General features: G+C 41.1%; 1 protein-coding gene across 1 annotated transcript in view; it reads right to left on the reverse strand.

The window, feature by feature from the left end:
- BCAP29 (B cell receptor associated protein 29) overlaps positions 1-23,021 on the reverse strand; it is a 76,980-nt gene that overhangs the window by 19,662 nt on the left and 34,297 nt on the right. The window contains exons 4-6 of the mRNA XM_089685231.1: positions 21,284-21,434; positions 19,803-19,938; positions 18,990-19,101 (exon numbers count right to left, since the gene is read on the reverse strand). Coding sequence (XP_089541357.1) covers positions 18,990-19,101; positions 19,803-19,938; positions 21,284-21,434 — 399 coding nt within the window. The remainder of the gene's footprint in view (positions 1-18,989; positions 19,102-19,802; positions 19,939-21,283; positions 21,435-23,021) is intronic.

Below are 23,021 nucleotides of genomic sequence, written 5' to 3' on the forward strand. Positions count from 1 at the left end.
GAGCGAGAACCATGTAAGTGATTTGGTAACTGGTCATGGGTCACAATAAACTGAGAGTTTACTGCCCCCCCAAAATGCAAATTTAAACAAGCCTTTACTGTCCTGAGCCTAAGGCTCATAAGGCTGCTTACACTTATGCACTGCACATGCGGCTTTCCTGCAGTTAGCTGCACTGAGCCATAGATTTCTATTACATCTTGCAGGTGTGGTGCCCTGGATTCAGGAGTTCTAGTGTGCCTTCAGAAAGCACATCAAAACCGCAGGATATAATAGAAGTCTATGACTCAGTGAAGCTAGCCAACATGAAAGCCACAGGTGCACTGTGCTGCACCTGTGGTTTAGTGTGAAAGCAGCTTAATTACCCTTTTTGATAACAGCCAATATGCCCACTGTACATGAGCAATGTATGTGTTGTTTAATACACTGGCCTTTTCCCCGTTCTGCTTCTGCTGGCATTGCTCTCCACGCTGCTAGAAAGATCCAAGGCAAAGTTCACTTGGTATCACTCCACCTAGGACAGGAGCCAGCACTACAGAGGATGCATTGGTTTATGCAACGCCTGCTCCCTCCGCAGCCAGCACAGGCTCCATTCACACTGATGCTCTGGGATGGCGGGTTGGCAACTCATTGATCGTGATATAGGATTGCCAACTCACTAGGGCTGCAACTAACGATTTGCATAATCGATTAGTTGGCCGATTATTGTTTTGACATTACCAAAGACTGGGTTTCCTCCTTTCTGATGCTTTGCCAGGCTCTAACTGCAGCTGTCTTCAGTTGTTCTTTGTTTGTGGGTCTTTCTGCCTTTAGTTTTGCCTTCAGCAAGTGAAATGCATGCTCCATTGGGTTGAGATCAGGTTATTGACTCAGCCATTACATAATATTCCACTTCTTTTCCTTCAAAAGCTCCTGGGTTGCTTTTGCAGAGTGTTTTGGATCATTGTCTATCTGTACTGTGAAGCGCCGTCCAATCAACTTTGCTGAATCTGGACTGACAGTATATCTCTAAACACTGCAGAATTCACCCGGCTGCTTCTGTCACCTCATCAATAAACACCAATGACCCAGTGCCACTGGAAGCCATGCATGCCCATGCCATCACACTGCCTCCACCATGTTTTACAGATGACGTTGTGTGCGTTGGACCATGAGCTGTTCCAAGCCTTCTCCACACTTTTTTCTTCCCATCATTCTGGTACAGATTAATCTTAGTTTTATCCATTCAAAGAATGCTTTTCCAGAACTGGTCTGGATTTTTAAAATGTTTTTTGGCAAAGTCTAATCTGGCTTTTCTATTCTTCAGGTTTATGAATGGGTTGCACCTTGCGGTGAACCCTCTGTGTTTGTCAATGTCAAGAGAAGACTTCACAAGAGCAATGATACGCCCACCTCCTGGAGAGTGTCCTTCACTTGTCTGGATGTTGTGAATGAGTTTTTCTTTACCATAGAGAGGATCCTGCGATCATCCACCATTGTTGTCTTCTGTGGATGTCCATGCTTTTTTAAGTTGCTGAGCTCACCAGAGCGTTCTTCTTTCCTCAGAATGTACAAAACTGTTGATTTGGCCACTCCTAATGTTGCTGTTATCTCTCTGATGGATTTGTTTCATTTTCGAAGCCTTACAATGGCCTGTTTCACTTGCACGGACAGCTCCTTTGAATGCATGATGTAGGTTCACAGCAATAGATTCCAAATGCAAATACCACACTTAGAATCAACTCCAGACCTTTTACCTGCTTAATTGATGAAGAAATAACAAAGGAGTAACCACACCTGGCCATAAAACAACTTTTGATTCAATTGTCCAATTACTTTTGGTCCCTTGAATAAGGGGCAATGGCTACTCTTAAGAGCTGTAACTCCTAAACCTTTCCTCCAATTTGGATGTACCTACCCTCAAATTAAACCTGAGAGTGTGCACTTTACTTACCTGCTCTGTGTAATGGTTTTGCACAGAGCAGCCCCAATCCTCCTTTTCTGGGGTCCCCCACTGTTGTTTCTGGCTCCTCCTGCCTTCAGAGTGTCCCTATAGCAAGCCACAAAGTATAGCATAGAGTGCCCCTATAGCAAGGTAAAACCTTCTGCCTTCAGAATCATTCACTTCTTTTTCCTGCACAGGACTACATTTCCCACGAGACATTGCTCCTCACACATTTACAAGTTCTCAGGCACTTACTGACATGTATGACACTGTGTATACTGACATGTACAGATGGTGTAATGAGCTGTATGTGTGCTGCACTGTGTATACTGACAAGTATGGATGGTGCACTGAGCTGTATGTGTGCTGCACTGTAATTCCTGATATGTAAACAAATAATGCATTCTGTATGCAGGCCAACCAATTGACTGACCAACAAATCAATTATGAAAATAGTTGACAACTATTTTCAGAATTGATTATAATCGATTATGTTGATTAGTTGTTTCAGCCCTACAATCCACTATCCCAGAGCATGGGCATGCGCTTCCCTAGTTTATGCTGTGGGCCACATCAGAGGGCTCCACGAGCCAAATGCGGCCACGGGTTATCCATCCACAACATTCAGGGTCTACTTATCTTTTATTAAACATGATGGAATGATCATACACAAAATACGCTATGCCTTTAAGTAAAAATGCAATAGTAAAAACCTTTTTACACAATATAACAAGTTAACAAAGCAAAAGAAGTTGGATGTTCCCAAAGAGCTGTATCAAAGCAAATTAATAGAAAGTTATGTGGAAGGGGAAAGTGTGGAACAAAAAGTTGCACAAGCAGCAGGGATGTCGGCAGCCTGGAGAGGATTGTCAGGAAAAGGCCATTCAAAAGCGTTGGGTACTTTCACAGGAGTGGACTGAGGCTGGAGTCAGTGCATCAAGAGCCACCACACACAGACGGATCCTGGGCATGGGCTTCAAATGTCGTATTCCTCTTGTCAAGCCGCTCCTGAACAACAAACAATGTCAGAAGCGTCTTACCTGGGCTAAAGAAAAACAGACCTGGTCTGTTGCTCAGTGGTCCAAAGTCCTCTTTTCTGATGAGAGCAACTTTTGCATCTCATTTGGAAACCAAGGACCCAAAGTATGGAGGAAGAATGGAGAGGCACACACTGCAAGATGCTTGAAGTCCAGTGTGAAGTTTGCACAGTCTGTGTTGATTTGGGGAGCCATGTCATCTGCTGGTGTTGGTCCACTGTGCTTCATTAAGTCCAGGGTCAACGCAGCCATCTACCAGGAGATTTTGGAGCACTTCATGCTTCCTTCCGCAGACGAGCTTTATGGGGATGCTGACTTCATTTTCCAGCAGGACTTGGCACTTGCCCACACTGCCAAAAGCACCAAAACCTGGTTCAATGACTGTGGGATTACTGTGCTTGATTGGCCAGCAAACTCGCCTGACCTGAACCCCATAGAGAATCTATGGGGCATTGCCAAGAGAAAGATGAGAGACATGAGACCGAACAATGCAGAAAAGCTGAAGGCCGCTATTGAAGCATCCTGGTCTTTCATAACACCTCAGCAGTGCCACAGGCTGATAGCTTCCATGCCACGCCGCATTGAGGCAGTAATTGCTGCAAAAGGGGCCCAAACCAAGTACTGAGTACATATGCATGCCTTTACTTTTCAGAGGTCCGATATTGTTCTATGCACAATCCTTGTTTTATTGATTGCATGTAATATTCTAATTTTCTGAGATTGTGGATTTGGGGTTTTCATGAGCTGTAAGCCATAATCATCACAATTATGACAAATCACAACTTGAACTATCTTGCTTTGCATGTAATGAGTCTATCTCATATATTAGTTTCACCTTTTAAGTTGCATTACTGAAATAAATGAACTTTTGCACCATATTCTAATTTTTAGAGCTTCACCTGTACCTTGGCCCATTTAACTGTATTTTGAATGCGCTGAATGCGTCTAGACCACAAATGCATCCTGATAACTATATTTGTCCCTCCTTTACTCATTCTTTGAATGGGTTATTGGGAAAATCAAAGTAAGGTCTTGTAACATGCTACTGCCTTTCTTTAGGCCAGGCAACTATAAAAAGAGAAATACAACACATTTCCAAGGTAAATTATTAACAAACTAGCCACAAGCAATACATCTTCGGCCTCTCTAAAATATGTTAACATTTTAAGTACTAAGATGGATTACTTATAAATAAAACTTTTTTAAGATGAAGACTTAGAAACTGATCAGTGTATTACAAAATATGGTTAATTTAAACCACTAAATACTAACACCATAATTATCAACATTAAAGCTGAACCAAGCAAATACAGTGCATCCAGAAAGTATTCACAGCACTTAACTTTTGAACATTTTGTTATGCTACAGCCTTATTCCAAAATGCACTAAATTCATTTTTTTTCCTCAACATTCTATAAACAATACCCCATAATGACAATGTGAAAGAAGTTAGTTTGGAAATCTTTGCAATTTATTAAAAAAAAAAAAAAAAAAACACATGTACATAAGTATTCACAGCCTTTGCACAATACTTTGTTGAAGCACCTTTAGCACCAATTACAGGCTCAAGTCATTTTGAGTATTATGCTACAAGCTTGGCACACCTATTTTTGGGCAATTTCTCCCATTCTGCTTTGCAGTACCTCTCAAGCTCCATCAGGTTGGATGGGGGGTGTCGGTACACAGCCATTTTCAGATCTCTCTAGAGATGTTCAACCGGGTTCAAGTTTGGACTCTGGCTGGGCCACTCCAGGACATTCACAGAGTTGGCCCGTGGCCACTCCTTTGTTATGTGGGCTGTGTGCTTAGGGTCGTTATCCTGTTGAATGCTGAACCATCACCCCAGTCTAAGGTCCAGAGTGCTCTGGAACAGGTTTTCATCAAGGATGTCTCTGTACATTGCTGCATTCATCTTTTCTTTGATCCTGACTAGTCTCTCAGTTCCTGCCGCTGAAAAACATCCCCACAGCATGATGTTGCCACCACCATGCTTCACTGTAGGGATGGTATTGACCAGGTGGTGAGTGGTGCCTGGTTTCCTCCAGACATGACGCTTGGCATTCAGGCCAAAGAGTTCAATTTTGTTTCTCATGGACTGAGAGTCCCTCAGGTGCTTTTTGGCGAACTCCAGGCGGGCTGCCATTTGCCTTTTACTGAGGAGCGGCTTCAGTCTGGCCACTCTACCATACAGGCTTGATTGGTGGAGTGCTGCAGTTCTTCTGGAAGGTTCTCTCTCCACAGAGAAATGCTGGAGCTCTTTCAGAGTGACCATCAGGTGCTTGGTTACCTCCCTGGCTAAGGCCATTCTCCCTCAATCGCTCATTTTGGCCGGGCGGCCCACTCTAGGAAGATTCCTGGTGGTTCCAAACTTCTTCTATTTCCGGATGGTGGAGGTCACTGTGCTCACTGGGACCTTCAATGCTGTAGAAATTTTTCTGTACCCTTCCCCTGATCTGTGCCTTGATACAATCTTGTCTCGGAGGTCTACAGACAATTCCTTGGACTTCATGGCTTGGTTTGTGCTCTGACATGCACTGTTAACTGTGGGACCTTATATAGACAGGTTTATTCTTTCCTAATCATATCCAATCAACTGAATTTCCCACAGGTGGACTCCAATCAAGCTGTGGAAACATGTCAAGGATGATCAGTGGGAACAGGATGCACCAGAGCTTAGTTTTGAATGTCATGGTAAAGGCTGTTAATACTTATGTACATTTTTTTTTTTTTTAAATAAATTGCAAAGATTTCAAAAACAAACTTCTTTCATGTTGTCATTATGGGGTATTGTTTGTAGAATGTTGAGGAAAAAAAATTAATTTAATCCATCTTGGAATGAGGCTGTAACATAACAAAATGTGACAAAAGTTGAGTGCTGTGAATACTTTCTGGATACACTGTATATTTATAAATACAACTATTATAACATTCACCTTTGATCTATTTATGTCTGTTATATATTTGTTTTAATCAAAGGATTTCAGCTGTCCTACATATGACAAAAAAAAAAAAAAACTTCACAGAAGTACACAGGGGAAACATAATAAGCCCGGACCCTCCTCCTATCACTTTTACCAGCAATTCCCAATTGTTAAACTGTTGGGTCTTGTCCTTTAACACAGCAGCCGCCCGCTGCTGTGTAAAAAACAAAGTTTATGAGCAGGGCCATGGGGTGTAGAAGAGGCAAGTGATTTGGGCACAATGTCTCTATGTAAGGCAGGGGCGCACTTGCAGCTCCCTTCTCCCTGTTCTTCCAAGAGTAGCAATCAAACAAATGCACAGAATTTAAGTGTAAATCTCCTCTCCCAATAACAGAAAGTTCACTACACACTCAGGCTCAGCCTTATACACTGCTGGGCTGACAGTGTATCTTAATCTCCAGTCTATGCTGACAGTCAGCCTAGCAGTAAACATTCTGTTATTATGTGAGGAAATTTACACTTTACTTCTGTGCATTAGTTTGGTTGCTACTCTAAAGCTGCTCATACATGGGTCAGTTTTTTTAATTCAGCAAGCTGGCTAAACGAAAAGATTTGACCCAATTTCGCCATCCACATATTCTGTGTGGATGCAGGAAGCATCCCCACTGTGTAACTGTATTTAGACAATGGAGAGACCTCCTCACCTCCCTGCTGTCAAAATACACTGATCAGCACTGCAGCCTATTAATCACAGTGATCAAACTGAAATTCTCCAGCAGTCCCGTTCGTGTGAAGTCAATCGATAGATCAAATTCTCAAACAAGAACAACCATACATGAACCAAAATTTTGATCTATGTATAGCTAGCGTTAGAAGAGCATTCCTCCTTTCAAGAGATTATCTTGGTGCAGCTGTTGAAGAGAACAGGGCCATCCATTCACTTAGGAATTTGTTACTGTTGGGACATTTAGCACCTGTTCACATATATATTGCAGTGACCAGCACCACTAGGACACACTGAAAACAATTGTGAGCTGCAATGAAATGCAGACATGCTGCGTCTTATCACAGAACACAGGAAGGCCCTGCATGTCAATGTACAGCAGCACAATGCACCATGCTGCTGTACAGTGACATGAATGAAGTTTCACTTTGTGAACTTCTCGCACACAAACAAAAAGTTAGTAAAACACACATCACACCACCCACTACTGCTGGTTTACTGTACCCAGAATGGAGAGCTGCCCACACACTAAACCGCTGTAGTTCCAGGACTCAAAACAGGGAGCTGTAGTTGGTACTGGTGATAGGCTGGGGGGGGGGGGCAGTTTCCCATCTTTGCCCTGGGCACTGGGTGACCTTGTCCTGATACTGATGAGCAGTGTATGTAAACATGTAAATTGTAAACAAGGCCAGAACATAGAGCTCTGCTGGACAAGATCCACTCTACCTCTCTTGTAGTGGTAAGACCTCTGATTCCTTCCTGATTCCATTCCTATGGCTTTGTGCAACTCAGTCCGGATTGGGCGGCTTCCTAGTTGGATAGTCTAACACTGCAGAGACAGCAAGATCTCCTGATGCTCCAGGGTGCCGTTTGGAAAAACAAGGTGCCCAGGATTCTTCCCCAGCTCAGCAGGCTTGTATTAGTCATGAGGATATTGCAAAACGCAGGAAGAAAGGACTTTCCCAATTCAACAGGCAAATTTCTGAGCCACCAGGCCAGGGACAACCTGAATTCCAAATGAATCAGTCTGTCCAATGCCAGGATTTACTTGTCCAGAGTAAAATTGGGTAAATGAAGGATACCATCACACTTAGGATTTAGAACTGGAGAGAATAAGCCTGGGAACAGTTTGAAGCTTCTCCTGAGGGGGAAATACTGTGGTCTGAGCTGTGTCTAGGACCACAAATGATATGTTGGTTCCAGATTTAGTTTCTGGATGTTCATGTTTCATACAAAATGTTGCAATGTCTGAGCAGCAAAGACTACATTGCCCAGCAGAGCCAGAAACAACTGTTCCCTTAACAGGAGGTCATCTAAGTATCCCACAATAGTGATAGTAGTGCAGCGGGGCTAGTACTGGGTCCAGCAATTTTGTGAACTCCCAAGGTACACACAAGCATAGCTCTGCAAAGATGGTGCTCTGCAAAGATTGAGACTTGCAGGTATGCATCCTTAAAGTAGAACTAAAAGCAAAACGTTTTCCCATTTTTTATAGAGTAAGGGAAGATTATAATCCTTGTTAGGTTTATTTTTGCCATATGTGTACTACTGGGGAGATTTCCATTCACTTTCTGTCCCACAGTTAAAACAGGAAGTGAAAATCCCTCTAAAAAGTGAGGGAACTCCTGGTTGTCACCCCGGGCTCCATAACTAGTGTCTCTCTTGAAAGATATCCCCCCTCTATTCTGGTTCTGTAAAAACCCCAAAATTTGGGCTTTCCTGTTTACTTTCACTTTCAGGCATAATGGTAAACATGACTGATAGACAGGGTGAATCACATGGGGGTATAGAAAGCATTAAAAATGTGATAGGTGTTCTAAGCCCTCTGCACTCTATCCAAAGAAAAAAAAAAGTGTGCTTTTAGTTATACTTTAATATCCACAGAACGTAGGAAGTCTCCCTAGTGAAGAGAGATGAAAACAGACTTAGTTGATTCCATGCAATATTTCTGAGCTCAAATGAAGACATTCAGTGCTTTCAAATCCAAAACAGGATGGATGACCCCTTTGGGTTTGGGAATTGTAAACAGTTGGAAGTAAAATCTGCAAAACCATTCTGTCATAGGAACTGGGACAATGATGCCTTGAGAAGCCCAGAGAGTGCCCTACATAGGGATCTGCTAACCTGTGCAATGACACAGGAAGGTCAGAAGTTAGAAACCGTATGGGAATAAAACTGCAGCCCCTGGAAATTACCTTCCACACCCATAACCATCTCAGATGCAAACTGTCCAACTGTATGCAAAGCCTAACAGACGATGCCCTACTTTGAAAAGTGGAAACACCAAAACTGCATGCCAGAGGAAGGTTTGTCAGAGGGTATGGCAGATTTTGAGCCCCAAACTTCTGAGGTGGATTGGGTCCAAGCATGGGGTTTAGGACTTGGAGGATGCTGGAGTGAACTAACTAAATATATATTTTTTTAAACCTCAAGTGAGGAATGAGCCTTCCCTCTCTGTGCCTTAATCTTCTTTGGCTGAGGTAGCTAGGTGCTCCTGCTACCAGTAGCATCCTTAATAATCCTATCCAGAGTAAATCTGGAGATGTTGTTCATTGAAGGCCATGAGGAGCAAGCACTTTTTAGGTACAGGTCCAACTCTTTAACAAAGTATCTTCCTCATGTGTTCTCCCAAAAGACCCATGTGGGAGATGAAATGGGAAACCCCCATCAACCTGTCATTACTATGGCTTAAAGTGGTTATAAAATCAAATCATTTTTTACCTTAATGCCTTCCTTGCCTTAAGGTAAAAAAGGTCCCACTACTTCTTCCTTTCCCCCCTCCTGCCTAACACATACCCGAGCCCTGGCTTGATCCAGCACTGTGCCCATCTGCAGCAGCGTTGATCTCTCTTCCATTTCTCACAGGAGAGAGTGAGAGCAGTGGGAGCCATCAGCTTCTTCTGTTGTCAATCAAATCCCACAGGAAGTGAATGGGGGCAGCGCTGAGCCATGCTGTGTCCACAAGTATGCCCCCATAGCAAGCGGTTTGCTAAAGGGACAAACACATGTGCGGAGGAGTGGACATCTTTGGCAGGGGACTCAAGAAAAGGAGGTAAGGGGTCGCTCTGTGCAATACCATTGCAGGAAGACTTGGAACAGAGGGTGAACTTTGAACTTCTTTTTGTCTTAGGGGCTCTAGGGAACCCACGACTAGGGAATCCACGACTGGGAACAGCATTGGTAAAAGAGCAGGCTAGTCAAAACTATATCTATTTGGAAGTAATAGCAGAAGACTGCAACTTCTTGTAGCCAAGTTTGCTTAGTAGAGACCGGAGTGGCACTGAAGCAGAAAATTAGTTAGCAGCTGATGCTTCAGAGGTCACTATGGCTGCGGGCACATCAAATACAGAATCCGCTGGGGAAATTGCAGGAGTGTGCTCATGGCGTCTGCACTCAGAATCAGCACATAACTGGATAAGTCCTGCACAACTGTAGCAAAAACGCAGAAGACAGGATAAACTAAAGAAGCAGAGGGCAACAAGACTCCAGGCTGCAGACATAAGCCATGTCAGTAGACATGCTTGCAGTACTAAAGCCATAGGTAGAGAATGAGTTGGGGGCACCAGATAGATTGGGACCTTCTCTCATGGTAGCAAAATTGATGCTATCAAAATGATGCTAGACTTTGCTAGACTTTTCCCAGCAGAGCTGAAAAAAGGCATCCATCATCCTAGGACACTAGCAAAATTGTCCAACTATTCTATATCCAGTATAACCTGAAAGTTAAATACTTCTTGTGTCCCCCTGTTTATAGAACCAATTATGGTGACCACCAATAACATGCAATGCTTCTGAATTCTGAGGTCAGTGATGGACACCACATAGCTACTGGATGAGTTTCAAGAATAAGTACTGTAAAATCCCACGAGGTCCCACGTTACAAGGTATGTGAATACAAAGCTTAAAATTATGTCAGGGATACCACTGCAACTGACGTTCCAAAGAGGCATAAGAAGCCTTCTGAATATTCAGCACATTAGGCCACCTAAGGTTTATGGGTATACGGAACTTTCAATTGTGTAAACAAAGATCATGTGAAGACTATACTTAATATTCAAAGCAGAAAATGGTGCAAATAGTTTATACACCCATATTATTTTATTTATGAGGTTAAAAGAAATGCTTGCAATGTGTACAAAAATACATGTTTCAGCACTGCACGAACTCAGAAAATGCCACAGAATGTCCAAGTAACTATGCAAATGTAAAACACTTTTTTAGAAGGAAGATTATTGATCTTCATAAGGTCAAGAGTTACACTGTATAATGTAACAGTCTCAGGATGTTAGACATTAATGTCACACCCTCAGTGACATCCACTGTCATGCAGGAACAATCAGCTTTAATCTAACCCTGTTATACTTTATTTTTAAAACAAACAAAAGGCGTACAACAGGAATTGTCTCTTACCATTAACTGGTTTTATTGAAGTTGTTTAACCATACAGTACATCACTGAACCAAGCTTAGAAAATGCTTACAATTATTAATATAGATGAGGGATTTTTTTTTTTATTGTTAAAAAGGGGGCATGCCAGAACAGCTAATATAAGTGTTATGTAGGAAACTTGCACAATTCATGACAGCCACAGCTAACAAGAGTGTAAGAGAAAAATAATGATATACATATTGATGTCATCTGCTCCAACAAATTTACAGCAATATGATGATACAAACTATTACTTTAAAACTGTAATGCCTTTATGCAGTGGCACATACAGCAATGGGAATAATTATTATCAACATACTAGCAGCTCATAAGAACAAAGCATGTAATTGCTAATATACGTTGGGGATCCAAAAATTACAACCAAATAAAAATATCTTCAGTAAAATGTACTCACTAAACTAGTCACTAAAATTCAAAGCATGGGAATAATATAAGAAAGAAGACATTTTGATTGAAATAGCAGCATCACTTTATTTCCATTGAAGTAAGTAAATGATACAGGTATGCACTTTAATAACCAGGTAGAGATAGCTTCTGAACTTCATCCATGTAGCTATTTACTGGTGGTCCAAATATGTCTCCTTGCTTTTCGTACTCTCAGTAGTGGCCAAGATGGTGTTTGTTATATTTAAGATTAATGATTGAATTAATCTTATATAACATATCCTAAGATGCTTGACTGTTTCTTAAAGAGGACTCCCCATAAATCTGCCATTAACCACTTGGCCTCCTGAAGATTTACCCCCCCTTCCTGACCAGGTCATTTTTTGCATTAGGATGCTGCATTACTTTAACTGACAATTGCGTGGTCATGCAACACCGTGCCAAAATAAAATTTACTTCATTTTTTTCCCACTAATTGGGTTTTCTTTCTGTGGTATTTGATTGCCTGTGCATTTTTTATTTTTTGCTCTATATATATAAAAAAAAAAAAAAACTGACAATCTTGAGAAAAAATAATATTTTGACTTTTTGCTATTAACTGCCTTCCGCCTGCCATATAGTAATATGACAGACGCAAGGTGGTTCTTTCGTTCTGGGAGGATGTCATGTAATGTCCTCCCATTCTAACCGCGCATGCGCAGCTCCGGGAGCACACAGCACGGCGATCGGCGGTGCGCTGTGTCCCTCGGACACAACGGATCACCGATCCACGGAAAGAGCCGAAGATGTCGGCTCGGTCATGTGATCAGCTGTGTCCAATCACAGCTGATCACATGTAAACAGGGGACATCTACACAGATCATCAGAGCACTGATGATCAGTGTGCCCTGATGATCTGTGTAGCCCCAGCAGCGCCACCTGTCAGTGTCCATCAGTGCCAGCTCTGTGCTCATCCATGCCACCTGCCAGTGCCCATCAGTGCCACATTTCAGTGCCCATCAGTGCCACATCAATGCCACATATCAGTGCCCATCTGAGCTGCCTTTCAGTGTCACCCTTCAGTGTCACCCATCAGTGCCAGTCAGTGCCACCTATCAATGTCAGTCAGTGGTACCTATCATATCAGTGCTGCCAGTCAGTGCCGCCTATCAGTGTGCATCAGTGCCGCCTATCAGTGTGCATCAGTGCCGCCTATCAGTGCCCCCTAACAGTGCCAGTCAGTGCCACCTGACAGTGCCAGTCAGTGCTGCCTATCAGTGCCATATATGAGTGATGCCTGTCAATGCCCCTCAGTGCCACCTACCAGTGCCCATCAGTGCCACCTATCAGTGTCCATCAGTGCAGCCTATCAGTGCCCATCAATGCAGCCTCATTAGCGCACATCAGTGAAGGAGAAAAATCACTTATTTACAAAATTTTATAACAAAAACTAAGAAAAAACTTTTTTTTTCAAAATTTTCAGTGGCTTTTGGTTTGTTTAAGAAAAAATAAAAAACCCAGAGGTGATTAAATACCACCAAAAGAAAGCTCTGTCTGTCACAAAAATATGATAAAAATGTCATATGGGTACAGTGTTGCATGACCGTGTAATTGTCATTCAAAGTGCAACAGCGCTGAAAGCTGGAAATTGGCGTGGGCAGGATGGGGGTATAAGTGCCCTGTAGGCTAGTGGTTAAACATGTCCAGTAAAAAAATATCAAATGTATTCTGCTATATGTCTTTGCTAAAAAAAATCCCAATACATCTAAATTAATTGGTTTACTTGAAAGTTATAGCATTTACAAATGGCGGTATATATACTGGAATTTTTTTCTTTTTACTAGCAATGGCTGCGATCAGGGACTTATAACGGGAGTGCAGGACTGCAGCGGACATTCTGACACTGGGGGGGAACTGACTTGGTGTCACTGACATCCCCAGTGACACCAATACAGTGATCAGTGCTAAAAAAAAAAAAAAAAAAAAAAAAGCACTGACACTGTACTAATGGCACTGGGCAGGAAGGGGTTAACATGAGGTGTGATCAAAGGGTTAACTGTGTGAAGATCTTGCGTGGAGCCCCAGATCGAGGGAGATTATCAGTGGTCTTGTATGTCTTCCCAGCCTGGTGTAGGTCTACAATTTTGTTTCTGGTGTCCTTCAACAGCTCTTTGGCCTTCACCATAGTGGAGTTTGGAGTGTGACTGTTTGAGGTTGTGGACAGGTGTCTTTTATACTGATAACAAGTTCAAACAGGTGCCATTGATACAGGTAATGAGTGCAGGGCAGAGGAGCCTCTTAAAGAAGAAGGTACAGGTCTGTGAGAGCCAGAAATCTTGCTTGTTTGTAGGTGACCAAATACTTATTTTCCACCATAATTTGCAAATCAATTCTTTCCAAATCAGCCAATGTGATTGTCTGGATTTTTTTTCTCATTTTGTCTCTCATAGTTGAAGTCTACCTATGATGCCAATTACAGGCCTCTCTCATCTTTTTAAGTGGGAAAACTTGCACAATTGGTGGCTGACTAAATACTTTTTTGCCCCACTGTAGATGCTGAGTTGAGAAGGAAAAAAGGTAAGCGCTCGGACTGAACTGTCAGACTAGATATGGGGGGTTTGATTGCAACAGCCACATAAGAAAACTTTAAAAGTAATACAAGCAGCATTAAACATAAAAAACCATGATAAACTGACAGATACATGAATTATATTGAAAAAATGAAGTAATTAGGTTATTGTTAATATCCTGATGTTAAATTAGTTAAAAGTATTCGGAATGGACTGTAAAAACAAAGGGGCAGTGTTGTAGGGCAGTGTACAGTGGGTTCTCAAGGCAGTGTACGGGTCAGCAGGGAAATGTACAAGTGGTCAGTATGGCAGGGGACAGGGGTCAGCAGGGCAGAAGACAGTGGTCAGAAGAGAAGAAAACAGTGGTCAGAAGGGCACTGTACAGGAGTCAGTAGGGCAGTGTACTGGGGGTCAGTAGGGCAGTGTACTGGGTGTCAGCAGGGTAGAGGATGGGGTCAGTGAGGCAGTGTACAGGAGTCAGCAGAGAAGAGGACTGGGTTTACTGGTGGCAGATAACACAGCAGAGCTCCTACTTCCATCCCCACACTGCAAAGCCTGGGCACTCAGCCAATCTCTTTTTCTCCACACAGAACACCGCTCGGATCGGATTTCCTTACAAACAGTCTTGATCTGTACAGTTTGTAGCTGGCAACTGCAGCTGTGTTGCCACTCAGATCTGGGAATGTCACGGATCAGAACTGTAACATAGCAGCCAGCTTCACACTATGTAGATTGAGGCTGCGTCTGTAAGGGAATCCGATCTAAGCTATGCATTGCGTGGGGAGGAGATCTGTTGAGTGCCTTGTGTGTAGTGCGGGAAGTGCTGGGACAACATCATCTAGCCCCTGAAGTGTACGCATCCTGTCTCAGCATAAATACCTCCCCATCAAAAAAAAAAAAAAAAGACCACTAATTATCACACTCTCCCCCTAAGCATAAATTCTGTCTGCAAGCTAAAATGCTTTCCCCCCAAAAATGCAAACATTCCCCCTACTCCCAGGTTCAAATCCACCCTCCCAGTACAAATCTTTGCCCCCCAATTCTGTCTCCCAGCTCAAATTTTATCTTTGTTAGTAAAATATGGAAAACAAATCTTAGAAAGATCTGAATTAAAAAAAACCCCAAAAAACAAAGATAAAGAACATTATTGTTTTATTATTACTGGCTTCTTTTCCCTTGGTATCTGCACACATGCCATTCTGTTTGTTTTATCAAGACTCGGCTGATTGGCCAAATTTAAAACTCTCATCCAACTCCAATCCACCGCCTGTTTACTGGCTTTTTACCATCTGTAATAAAGTTGCTCCTGCCCCATGATTGGCTGTATACAAATGGAGAAACAGAAAAAGGGCGCACCGACCTAGTGCATTATCGTTTAAAATAATTTAATTGAAAAAAATAGATATCATACTCACAATGGACATAATAACACAGGCATGTCAAACTGAACAAGATGTATGATCCAAACAACATCTGAGTCCATACGATGGAACCCTGGATGACCAACTGGCTAATGCATTTCGAGGACACAACCTCTTCCTCAGAGCCCTCTGAGGAAGAGGTTGTGTCTTCAAAACGCGTTAGCCAGTTGGTCATCCAGGGTTCCATCGTATGGACTCAGATGTTGTTTGGATCATACATCTTGTTCAGTTTGACATGCCTGTGTTATTATGTCCATTGTGAGTATGATACCTATTTTGTTTCTTCAATTAAATTATTTTAAACGATAATGCACTAGGTTGGCACGCCCTTTTTCTGTTTCTCCATTTGTATCCAGTGTATTTGGACCACCCCGGTCTTTTGAGGGCAGCAAGCAGTGCATATTCCAGAAAATACCAGAACATTCCTATTAAGTTTACTGAGTCCTTTCCTAGCGCAGGAGTAAAGTGTTTGTTGTGTTTGCCATGATTGGCTGTACTTGACAAAGGAGGTGGGGGCCTCTGAAACGCATTGTACACTCCCCCCTTACAACCCCCAAAGTATGCCTAGTTCGTTGAGGATGGCCGGTTTCATGCTGCTGTTGTTTCATCTTCACAAGGTGGGTCCAGCTTTAGCATTTGACAGTTTTTGGTCCATACCACACTATCCATTCCATCTACATCCAAGAGGAATCCTTCTAGCTTGAATATAAGTGTGGATATTTGTTTTTGCAATAAATGATACAATGTTTTTAATTTCTGCTCTTTGGCTACTTTGTGGTTTCCTACATGCTACTGAGGAGCCTTCCCTGATCTAGCTGTGGGACATCCTTAGAGCTTCTCATCCATCCCTTCATCCATCCACCTTCCAACGAGCACTGCCGGTCACTAAGACTGCTGACCATCAATTAGCTCTGGAGCTACACTAATAGGAATAAGTATGCTTCACATCCGTGTGACTTTTCTTTACTTGTTTACTTGAAGGCCACTTGCAATTCAGAGAGCTGAGAGACTCTTTTTCTTCAAGATAATAGTGTACCAGAATATGCACAGTAAATGCCTTAAATCATGGCAAAAGGGAAGGGGATACTGCAAGATTTGAGAAGGAATACTGGATAGATGTTCAGATTTTGGCTACAGATTAATCTAGAAACGCAAATACCTGTTCTGATGTATATCAGACATGGATTAAAGTAAGCCTGCAAAGGTAAATATTGAGGCTGATATTGCTTTCCTACTTCTAAAAATGCTAGTTGCCACCAACTGAAATACTTTTTGGAGTACAATCCTGACACAAGCATGCAGAAAGTAAAGTCAAACTGAAGCCAGAACTGTTGTTCGGTTTACTTGTTCCAGGTCAGTGACAGGTCAAAAAGTATTGCAGTTATTGAATGAGCATGCCATGACAGACAATTAGTATTTACAGAAGAATGGACCAACATTGGCAGTCTATAGTACATGTTCCCGCAATAGGCCCCTTTTACATGGGGCAGAATTCCCTTGCTCAGTGGGGGATCAGTCTGCTGATCCCCCGCTGAGTGGGCTAGATGGCAGGTCCATGTCCGCTCAGATTATGCAGAGCAAACACGGATACAGCCTGCTCTGCTCTATGGGCGCTCAGATGTAAACAAACCGGCTGTCCGTTTACACCCAACTGCCCTTCAATCCACCCAGATGGAGGAGGAGCAGATCCCTTTCCATTTGTTTTTAGTGGAACGAATGTAGATGGGTGTACACGGACACAAGTCCCTTTACATCTGCCTCTCCATAGAGGAGAATGGAGGGTCCAGTAGGGTCAGATTTGACAAATAAACATATACATGACATACACAGAGATTCTGTTTTCATAATCCCAAATATATTATAAAAGAAAAAAATGCCCATGCCAAATGACCAATCCGATCTAAAAATTAATATGATGTGTTCAGTAGATTGGAACATAGCAAAGATATGTATAATATATTTTGGAAAGTTGTTGACCACTTGCCACCAGCTAACAGTAAATATACTGCTAGTGGACAGAACAGCCAGGCATGGCCACGTACTTCTAACCTGTGCTGTGATTGGCTACAGCATAACTTTGTCAGCAGGTTTCAGGCAATGATTTTGGCTGTGAATCTGCAAAATGGCTGTAGCCAATCACAGCACAGCCCTGTGTCTTGTTTATAACCACAGACACAGGATCTGGCCAGTTCTGCTCTCCCTTGGCCCTTTTCATTCAGGGAGAGAAGAAAATCAGACCTGTGTGAGTAGAAGCAGCACATATACACTTGCATACACTTGTTAGCCACGTTTAACCCTTTGACTGCCCTCCAGTTAACCCTTTGATTGCCCTGTCACCAGTGTTATTAGTACAGTTTTACACTAAGCTGTCACTTTAATGGGATGTTTCTCACACATTCCATGGATATTCGTAGATTTACACCCAAAAACACAAAAAAATGAAAAAAGAAAATAGAAATACATTTTCGATTTCTTTCCTCATTTTCCAAAAACGTTTGACAGTAAATGAGATCTGCGAAATACTCATGGTTCCTAGCAAATACCGTGAGATGTCTACTTTCCAAAAAGGGGTCATTTGGGGGTGCTGGTACTATGCTGGCATTTTAGGGCCTCCAAAACTGTGATAGGTAGTTTGGAAGTCAAAAGAGGAAGTTACAGCCTTTGAAAGCCTGAAGCTGTTCATTGGTGTTAGGCCCCGGTAAGTGGCTAGGCTCCCAAAAAGTCTCACATATGTGGTATGTCCATTCTCAGAAGTAACAGAATGTGTTGTGGTGTAATTCCAAATGTACCCATGGCATGTGTGAAAAATCTCATTAAAGTGACAACTTTAAAGTGTAAAAAAGGAGTAATTTGGGGGATGTTTATACAGTTCTGGCATTTTAGCACCTCAAGAAATGTAATCGGTAGGGTAAATTCCAGTATATATACCAAAGTTTGTAGACACTATATCTTTCTTTCACACAAACCAATTAATATAAATGGTTTTTCTTTTTACCAAAGACATGTAGCAGAATACATTTTGGCCTAAGTTTATGAAGAAATTTATGAAGAAATTTGATTTTATTGAATATGTTTTATAACAAAGTTGAAAATATCTTTTTTTTCCAAATTTTATATAATTAAAAATAAAAAACCCAGTAGTGATCACATACCACCAAAGAAAGCTCTATTTGTGCGAAAAAAATGAGTGTTCCATGACCAAGCAATTGCCAGTTAAAAAACAGTACAGTGCTGAATAGCAAAAAATGCTCTGTTCATGAAGGGGTTAAAACCCTTCCCGGAGGTCAAGTGGTTAAGTAGTAGGTTATTTACATGATTTCTCCTCAAATCTGCATGTGTATAATTTGCCAAATATGAAGTATCAAAGTGTGATTGTTTCCTTTCTATAAAAGTAAAATATGTAGCTACAGATACACTATGCTGTATATTTAATCAACAGTGAAACCAAGCATAACTACTATTGTGTGTTCTTTTATCTGAAGGCTACAGAAATGTTATGGTAACAATAAGCTGGAAATCCACTTTTTTACATTATTTTTGGAAAATGTGAAAGAACCTATATATTTCCTCCAACATGACTCACCTTCTGACAGTCTCTTTAATTCTCCTTTCCCATCTTCAATTTCTTTTTTTAGCTTTTCGTTTTCTGCTTTAATAGTCTTTTCATTTTTGCCAACTTTATTTGATTCCAAAATCTGCACAATGAAAGAAAGCTTATTTATCTGTAATATGTTTTATGTCTGGTAAATGTAAAAACAAGCACCTCCTGGTGCCTACAACTAGGCAGGGATATCAGTTTAAAAAGATAAAAAAGACTGACAGGTTTGGCTAAACCACTACTGTCTCATTACGATAACTTTGCCTGTTCCCATTACTTTTATTGGTGTTTTTGTGGTGTCACAATCCAATAACATCCAACGGTTATGGCTTAAAATAACTTGCCAGGATGACTGTTGTCTGTCTAAGCCAAGGTCACTGCCTCACTCCCAAAAGTGGTTTCAGTTCTGGGGCAAAACATAACTTTATAGCACCATTCCCAGTAATGTGCCATCGCAGAACTAGCACCACATTACATTAAAAATTCCAACTTCTTATCTGCTTTCCATGCATGCACAAAGGAGGAGTAATTTCAGCTATATGGCCTATTCCCCATTTCAACCAAATTTTTTAGTGGCATACACATGCCGTGGCCACTGTAAGTTTAACTAAATCACTCACTGAAGTCAATAGGAGCAACAACGGAGTTAAATGCTTGGCTCATGGTTTGGGCAGGATACCAGGTGCAAAATCCAATTCAGGAGATGGCAGTATCACCATAGATCGCTTTTGAGGGGGCGGTAGACACTGTCATCCATGTAAACAAGGACTAAGAGGAGAAAATTCTAAAACAATTTACCTTTTTTAGTTCATCATTGTCTTCCATGTGCTTTTTGGCAGCTTCATTAATCCTCTCTACTTGTGTTTGCAAAGCATCATTGCCATCTATCACCGATGCCAGCTGATTTATCAGAGATACGACACGACGCAGAACACTGCAAAGCATGTAACGATAACTATTGATAGCCAGGCAATTTTTCAAGACATTTATTCCATGTGGTGACAGAGATCCCCCTGCGCTAATATGGAACCTAATTTCTATATGCTGTTAACACCCTATCCTCTACCTATACGTGGACAAATATAGTCACTTTATTTGGTTTATATCCCAATTTTGGGATACACTTTATACATCATTCACTTTATTTGTGATCATATCCCTTATTTTGGGATCCACTGCATATAGCACCTAGTCTTTTGGGGTTTGGTCCCAAGTGGGACTGGGTATTGTCACTGTATGAGGGTCCGGGCATAGGACCAGCTTCATCTTATGCACTTTGTGTTCTGATAATATCACAGTTTGAGACACTGTTTTTCTAGATCTTGAAAGACCTATCACTTATATATTTATATTCATTCATTTATGTAATTTATGTTTTTTATCTTATTATTGTGGAGTTTGCACATTTAGTTATCAGCGCTACACCACTATTATATTTTATCATTTATTCCATGTACGTATCAGAAGGAGCAAATAAAAATAATAATTTTAGGTGCCAAATGTGAAAAAAACTATATGTATATCTAAGATATGAAATATGAAGCTGCCCCTAATATGGTGGATGACCACGCTGGTGCAAAATGTATATTGTAAATAGGTAGGTGCTACATATAAATATTTGAAATGTGCAAGTACTTAAGAAGCTAGGATCATTACATGCCCCTCAATAAAACCATTATAATTGAATAGATTCTCAGAGTAAATGCTAATTTTCCACAACCTATACAAAAACATATATACCGGACTTATATTTATTGTTTTTTGGTATATGTTTTCTATATAGGTTGTGGAAATTTAGCATTTACTCTGAGAATCTATTCAATTATAATGGTTTTATTGAGGAGAATGTAGTGATACTAGCTTCTTAAGTACTTTACCAAAAGGTGTGTTCCATGCACTCTTTAATTTAATTAAAAACTATTGGGCAAAAATAAATATATTTAAACCTCACCAGGGATTCCTATACTGTGTTGCTACTCCTTCCTGTCTACTGCTCAACTTTGATTAGACATACTGCTAGTCACAGTACGTAAGTACTTTAGAAGCCATAAAACCCCAGTTAGGAAATGGATAACAACATGTATATTTATTTGGATACTTTGCATAATGTCCATAGACAGCAATACTTTTGAAACAGACTTTTTCTTTAGGAACCATATAATGTTCTGTTCATGTATCCTGCAACTCTTCTACAGCTTCTACTTTCTGCTTCTTCTTTCCCACTTCATTTAAAAAAGAAAAAAAAAAAACGAGAATGCAGATTTGTATGAGATACTTACAGCCACAGAAAGAGAGAGAATCCGGAGATGTACAGATTCCGCTGAGATCTGAACAGCTTCATATGGATGTGATCGTAAGAACTAGGATGAACACTTGTCGTCTTGTCAATTGTTGGACTTGAAGAGTACTTTCTAACCTCTCTTACAGCATCTGTAAGTTAAAAATGAAAATGGCATATACTCCTTTTGTCTTTTGGAGTGGTTGATTGCAATAGTAACAGCATTTAAAATTAGGATGCCACAAAAGGATAGCCCAACTAGACCAGACCTTAAATCTGCCTCTCTCTCAAAATGTAGATTTCGAGGAGGGAGGGCATTGCAGGTGTATATTTGTTAGTGTAGTTTTGGTTGAACTGATAATGGGATAACTGGTAAGCTTGCAGGAGCCACGAAAGTGGTGTGTGCAGCCTTGTAAATACATATTTGGAGAGTACTTCTGTCACCTTGCAGGTCTGTGGGCAGAGGTGGTTGCACTTGAATGCTCTGGGTAGGCTCAAATCTAGATAATCTGTGTTTAACTTCTAAATAGTGAAGTAGGTTTGCGACACAAAACCAAAAAAATAAAATCATCAGGTAGCAGAGGCAGCCAGTGGAACTGCAATGTATCTGAGCACCACAAACCAGAAGCGCTATTTAATTTATTTTTAATATTAAAAGCAAACTCACCCATCCATCCATGTCTCCATAATTTATTTTGCTGAGAAATCACTTTGAAAAACACCCCTTATCATTTCTGACCGTGGCCATCTAGAGTAACGGCAAATGATTTATGTGGCATTTACTTCCTTGAATCCATCTGCCCTTAGCTCAGACATGCAGGTAGGAGGGTGTGCTTAGCTGAGAAAACCCCTCCTCCTCTCCTGAAGACTCCTGGGATGTACAACATAATTTACCTAGAACTTAAGAAGTAACTAAGGTAATGTAAAAAAAACCTGTTTAAAAACAAGTAAATATACTTTCCTATCTATTTACTAATACTAGCAGCATAAGGATTCAAAATAGTCAATGTTGATTGAAATGGTACATCTCAGAATTCGCTGACTTCATTAAAAGGTGGATTTTACACCATATAATGCATTTCATGGCTATTCATCGCCAATTCTTCAGACGTGTTGTAACACAGACTTGTTTAGGCTGACTTGCAGGGCATGGTGAACCAATGCGAATTAGCCACACATTTTGATTCACCACTGAGTGCTCTGCAAGTCAGCCTAAAAAAAGCCTGCATTATACTACATCTGAAGAAGTGGCAGTTAGCCACAAAACACATTATATGGTGTTTAATAGTATTTATCCTTAAAGTCGATGACCTCCCAAGATATATCTTTTCATGTGACCTGTATGCCTCAGCTACCCATAGTTTTTTTGTTTTTTTTTGTTTTCTTTCCGAAAACTGATAGACCATTTTTTTTGGGCTTTCCTCAATGGTAACAATGAGTGCTGCTAGACAAGGCAAGGAGATAGTTAACTGCACATGCACCACTCCTCTTCATTAGATGCAGTGTTATGCAATGGACACCAAGCAGTATCATGCAAGACCCATAGACATGAGATTGACAACCAATCTGGCTGAAAGTAGCAAGACTGAGTAACCATTCTCTCATATCTTGGAGTAACATAAAAGAAACAGATAAGGGTAACAACGGAAACCTGTTCTAAAAAGCACCCACAGGCTGCCATTCCTGACCTATCCTACTTTAAATGACTAACCTGGAACAAACATGCAGAAGAGGTATTA

This window comes from Staurois parvus, unplaced genomic scaffold (genome assembly GCF_062004578.1).
Source record: "Staurois parvus isolate SC_StPar_1 unplaced genomic scaffold, SC_StPar_1.0 ptg000019l, whole genome shotgun sequence".
NCBI lineage: Eukaryota > Metazoa > Chordata > Amphibia > Anura > Ranidae > Staurois > Staurois parvus.